The 6,000-nt window shown below is 35.5% G+C and overlaps 1 protein-coding gene across 2 annotated transcripts in view; it reads left to right on the plus strand.

The window, feature by feature from the left end:
• Positions 1-5,296, plus strand: part of RAD23B (RAD23 homolog B, nucleotide excision repair protein) — a 33,447-nt gene extending 28,151 nt beyond the window's left edge. For both annotated transcript variants that reach the window (XM_042822781.1, XM_042822782.1), the window contains exons 8-10: positions 223-350; positions 732-908; positions 3,117-5,296. In XM_042822781.1, coding sequence (XP_042678715.1) covers positions 223-350; positions 732-908; positions 3,117-3,230 — 419 coding nt within the window. In that variant the 3' untranslated portion in view covers positions 3,231-5,296. The remainder of the gene's footprint in view (positions 1-222; positions 351-731; positions 909-3,116) is intronic.
• Positions 5,297-6,000: the final 704 nt, after the last annotated feature.

The following is a 6,000-nucleotide window of genomic DNA, read 5'->3' on the forward strand; positions in this document are numbered from 1 at the left end:
GGAGGTCAGATACAGAAACCTGTTGGATTTTCAGAAAAAGCTGAGTAAGATGAAAATGCATGTTTTAACCTTAGTAACTTAGTGTGAGGAAGTAAGCTCTTCTTCAGTAAAGGGTTTATTGTCCAATTTGGAATCCTTTTTCTGTCTACAGTTCAAATGTTAGATATGTACTTTACAACAGTCTTGCTAACCTTTTGAAAGCATTATCTTACTGTTTTTCAGGACATCCTCTTGAGTTCTTGCGAAATCAGCCTCAATTCCAGCAGATGAGACAAATCATTCAGCAAAATCCTTCTCTGTTACCAGCATTGCTGCAACAGATTGGACGGGAAAATCCTCAACTACTGCAGGTGAATCTTAAACCAACAAAATAGTGCTGCTAATTCTGATGTAGGTTTTACAAGAAAGGGAAATGTTGCCATTACCTAAGATAAAATATTAATAGAATTCCATAATGCTACCTCTGACTTTTCAGCTTGTCTTACTGTATAGAATATAGTGCTGTGATATTAGAAATGAGACTTACTCTTTCTGAGAGATGCAGAGCATCGAGAAGAGGAGAGGGTAGCCACAACTGAGCTTAAATGTGAAATTGCATCTCTTACAGCTAGATTCAATAATTTTTTTCACATTTTTTACACATTTTTTTGACTGCTTAATTCAATGAAGAAGAACTAAACATGTTTTATTTTAATATATTTCTTTTTTTTTTATTGTCCTGCACATTGCAGCAAATAAGTCAACATCAGGAGCATTTTATTCATATGTTGAATGAGCCAGTTATAGAGTCTCGACAAGGTTTAAGTGGCAGTGATGATAGTGCCAGCACTGGAGGAGTAGCAGAAGCTGGAAATGGTCATATGAGCTACATTCAAGTAACACCTCAGGAAAAAGAAGCTATTGAACGGGTGAGACTTTTCTCCTTTGAAATGTTTGTCTGTTGCTCTAAGATGCTGGCTGTTGCATGCTTAAGATGTGCCTTAACTTCAGCTTTTTTTTTTTTTTTTTTTTGTTAGTTAATGCATGTAGTAGTTTATGAATTATTTCTGCTGTTTCATAGCTGCAGTAGTTTTCTTTCAAATCACATACCTTTTAGCCATTAAGTCTAAAATCTGAGTTTGTACTACTTAAAGGTGCAAAGTCCTCTAAGTGATCAGAGGCCATCTGAAATAGTAGATGATTGAGCTTCCCTAAGGAAAGGGATGTTAGACAGTCCCTCTGGCAAAAACTTCAGAGTGCTATTTAAGATAATGCCAACTGTGATTGATTTCCATGTACAAAGGAGTCTATATAATCCTTCTTTGCAAAGTGTTGGGATAGTTAAAGCTCTTGTAGTTAAGTAGATCAGTTGAAGTTGTTCTTAACTGTCATTTGTTCATCATGAGAGTTAATTAATTTTGTCTTTTAATATATAGATAAAGATGTTAATCAAAACACTTTTGAGGTTACACTGCATTCATAGTACTGTATGTAACACTAAAATGTGTATTTACCTAGACGGTGGTGCCTCTTGAGAAGTTTTGATTTTTTTTTCCTTTTTGGAAGCAAATAGTGAAGAATTGTCGTATTGTAGTAATGTTTTTGTTGTTTATCAGAGATGGATTTTTTTAATGGCAAATCAGAAGGTTCCTAAGTATTATCAGAAGAGCCCTTCAGTATGTGTCAACTTTCTAGATATCAAGGAAATAGTCAATTACTGACTGACAAAACTGTTTGCCTGTATACTTCTTATATATTTCTCGTCCTCTCAGTCTGCTGCATTTACTTACAACACCATTTATGCAGTGGTATATTACCTCTATAACCTGTTGCAAAACCCAACAGAGAGGGCTGGGGCTATGAGCTTCTCCTGTTATTCACAGAAAACTTAGGTATCATGCTGCTACACATGATGCTATTTGTAAGCATGAAATTAAAACTAAGAATGGCTGACAAGCATAGTAGGAAGTAGTTTCTTGCAGAGATTTGACCTGCCCTATGCAAAGAAATACCTTGCAGGTGCTGTGAGGATTTTAATAAAATCCATAAATGACAGCATATTGTAAAATCTTTTGAGTTGGAAGGGACCCTTAAAGGCCGTCTGTGCCAACTCCCCTGCAGTGAACAGGGACACCTACAGCTACATCAGATTGCTCCGAGCTCTGTCCTGCCTGACCTAGAACATCACCAAGGATGGGGCATCCATCACCTCTCTGGGCAACCTGTGACACTGCCTCACACCCTTATTGTAAAAGCTTCTTCCTTATATGTAGTCTAAATCTCCTCCTCTTTTTGTTTGTACCCCTTTCCCCTTGCCCTGTCACAACGGATCCTGCTAAAGATTCTGTCCTTCTCCTTTGTATTGCCCCCCTTTTTAGATACTCAGAGACAGCTGTGAGTCTCTCCAGAGCCTTCTTTTCTTCAGAGTGAATAGCCTCAGCTGTCCTTGTTCCATCCCTTGAGTCATTTTTGTTGCCCTCTTCTGGACTTTGGCTAAAACAAAATTTGATTTGCTGAAAGCATATTAAATGCAAGCTAAACCCATTTTCCCTGTCATAGTAATGGATCTTTTAAATATTCTAAGGCCCAGTTATTAATGTATCCTAGATATAAGTCCACTGACTTTTGAAAAAAAGATTACTCTCAACTAGATACTCATAGCTGAAATTTTAATGAAAGTCCAGTATGGCTTAATGTGGTGTGTTGTGCAGCCAACCAGTGATAAGCCAAATCAGAGTCTGGGGATCTTACTGCAGGCAAGTTCTGGTAGAAGCCATGAGCTTTGTACCTTTAATTATTTAAGACATCAAAACAATGTTTTTTCAACAGTAGAGCAATGTGCACTTACTTTCTGACACTACTGTGGCACAAGTTTATTTTAGTGACTTGCTATAGCAGTGAACAATGTTGTGATTTACGGCGTCTAGATTCATGGAAATCTCTCTTCAGTTACAAACTTAGAAACTTAACTTTTGGTTTCTAAAGATAGAGGCAACATTTTCTTACCCTCTTCCCTTCAGTGGCAGCAGTGTCTGTTTAAAAAAAAAAAAGACATTTGCTTAAATGTTATCTGAAGATACTAGATGTACAAGTAAGCTTAATATAAAAAACTTTCTAAATACGTTTCTTTTCTTCAGCTAAAGGCATTAGGATTTCCTGAAGGACTTGTGATACAAGCATATTTTGCTTGTGAGAAGAATGAAAACTTGGCCGCCAATTTTCTTCTACAACAAAACTTCGATGAAGATTGAGAGACTTTTTTTTTTTTTTTTAATGCTACACCTCACACCAGTGCATTACACTAACTTTGTTCACTGGATTGTCTGGGATATTTGGGCTTATATTCTTAATGCTTGGGGTATGGTGTATGAGGAGGGAGAAGAAAATGTGGTAAACCAAGTAAAGAAAACAGTAAGCATTTCTGCTTTAAATTAGCAGATGCAGCAAACCACACAGTGTAAAATACAACCAAAAATGAGCTTCTGCAGACATTTAGCTCCTTCTGTAATGTAGTTTAGCATTTTTTCTAGGATTTCATTCCTGCTGTACTTTTTATAGAAAGGTAGTGTAATGCCTTGCTTCATGTTCCTTTCTGTCTGTATCAGAAATAGCCTACACTACTAGACTCTATAGTCTGTATTTCATGGCAACACTGGAAAGCAACCTTATGACATCTAAAAGATCTGATTAGATATAAACATGAATGCCAACATGTGGGTACTTATTTTACTGTCTGAAATGTGTTAAATGAGTGCAAGAAGCACATTATTTTAATGCTGAATTTAAATGGATTTATTCAAATGAAAACCTATTTCAGCTAATCTTGATTATTAATTGAGAAAATCTCCCACCCATGCCACCTATGATTTGGGAAGGTATATACACAAGGAAGATTCTCCTTGTTCACTTGTTTTCTTTTGGGAAAAATTCATAGATACCTTATTACTGTTCACTTTGGTGTTATGTTTCAGTAAAAGTGTTAAAAGCAATAGACTGCATTTTTGACTTTATTGTATGCTTTATAGTGAACTGAATATCCTTTTTTTTGCCAGTAGACAAAACACAAGTTTCAGTTTTGTCCATTGCAATGAGACTGAATCATCAAATCAGATTTCACTTTCATACTTATCTTGGACCAACCTTTGCAAAAGAAAATAAAAATACAGTTATAAGCATCTGAAGATTCTGGCATTCTGTTGATGTTGAGATTGTAAAAATCAAATTATTTTTGTTAAGTAAGGATTTTTTTCCTCTCACTTTGAGGAACAGAGTTCAGAATTTGAAGTATCCAGCAAACAGACAAGTTTCTGCTGTCCAAAAAAATCTGCATGCATACCTTCCTTTCTATTGAAAATAAACTCCAATTATAGAATTCTTGATTTTTTTTAGATCCTGGTACCTTCTTACCACTTTATGTTTAGTCATAATAAAATGTAGTTTTCCTTCTATCATACATTCTCTGTCAGAGACAATCTTGCAATGCTACTGGTGAAGGCAAATTCAAGTTTTGGCTAAAATTACTTCATGCATCCTTTCCTGAACACAACTTGGGGATATTTTGACTTTTTACTGTTGTACTCCAATTAACTGAATTACAATTTTATCTCTGTATTTAATAACAAAGATGTTATTAGTATCACTAGTGGTACAGCAGTGAGTTGTGCCATTAATGATAGTAATGATTTAGTGGTACAACCAAAGAATGATTTCCTGCTTTATTGGTGCAGAAGTGGATTCAAAAACTACTTATGCTCAGAGTAGAAGTCAAGTCCTGAGAAAAGAGAGCGAAAAAGACTGAAGCATTTGTATTTTGTTTCTTCTTTGCTTTGTTGTAGTCTGTAAATAATTACCTGCATCAAATAATTAAATGTAATAAAGCCTTTTGCTTTTTCTTTATTCTTAAACATCTGTGATGTTTTTCCAGATAGCGTGTATTTTAGTTGTTCAAATTTCATTATACTCAAATTTCATAGGTGCAGATTGTTTGAGTTATCAGTGATGCAACCAAAATTATATAAGTAGAAGTGATACTGCTAAATGGAAAATAAATCTTTCATAATGTTTCATTTTGCACAAATTAACATTAATACCTGAGTCAGACAGTAGGTTTTAACTAAGCAGGAATATCAGTGTATTTATGGACTTGGAGAGATTGATTGTAATGATGTAACACTCTGCACGAAAAAAAGGGGATAATTGTTATATGTAAAAGAAGCAGCTGTCAGGTGCTTGAGAAATGCCAAACCTGATGCAAGTACTTCTTGAATGTACTCTACTACATAGCTGATATCTAAATAAAAAAAAAGCCTTTAGCTTGTGGGTGTCTTCTGTACTGATTAATTTGTTTGCTGTCAGAAATAACCATACCTTCTCAGGAAGGCGGTGGAGGAAATGAATGCCAGTGAATGTTTTGCTCTTCTCCCTGTAGTTAAGATTCTGAAATGTTTACGTGTTGTAAGTGCATTTGAATTAAAGGCTGTTCAGCATCGTCTCTATTTAAAAAAAAAAACAACAAACTGACTGAGAGGTTTGTAGCTGCTGTGGCTGAAGACCTAGTAGTAGTTAATGTTTCCAATTTTCAGCAGTGAAGTAGTGTTCATTTGACTTCTGATGAATGGCAGTATGACTTTATATGCTAGTAAAAACTGTTTCTGTTCAGTATTGGAATACATGCCAAGGAGAACGAGTATCTTTCTAATTGTAGCCAAAGGGAAGGAATATATAGAATTCGTGTTGAGAAGGTAAGTGTGACCCGAGCAAGTTGCACAGGTATGCTGTGCCCTATGTCTTATCAAATGCTACCAGGAATGGTCTGCACACAGTGCTTTTTGGCTTGTTTTCTGCAGATCTCTTAGGGATCTGGGACAGTTTTTGTATCATATATGCAATTCTGCAGCTGTGTGTAGAGACTTAGAATGAAAACTTCATTTTGCTTGCAAAATAGGTACTTTTATTTTGATAAGTCTTGAAGTATTAATGTGAATACTGTATGACAAAGGGCAAAGAGCAAAATCTTTGAGA

The sequence above is a fragment of the Centrocercus urophasianus genome, unplaced genomic scaffold, assembly GCF_019232065.1.
Source record: "Centrocercus urophasianus isolate 14NV4802_14NV808 unplaced genomic scaffold, USGS_Curo_1.0 seq_21, whole genome shotgun sequence".
In the NCBI taxonomy this organism is placed as follows: domain Eukaryota; kingdom Metazoa; phylum Chordata; class Aves; order Galliformes; family Phasianidae; genus Centrocercus; species Centrocercus urophasianus.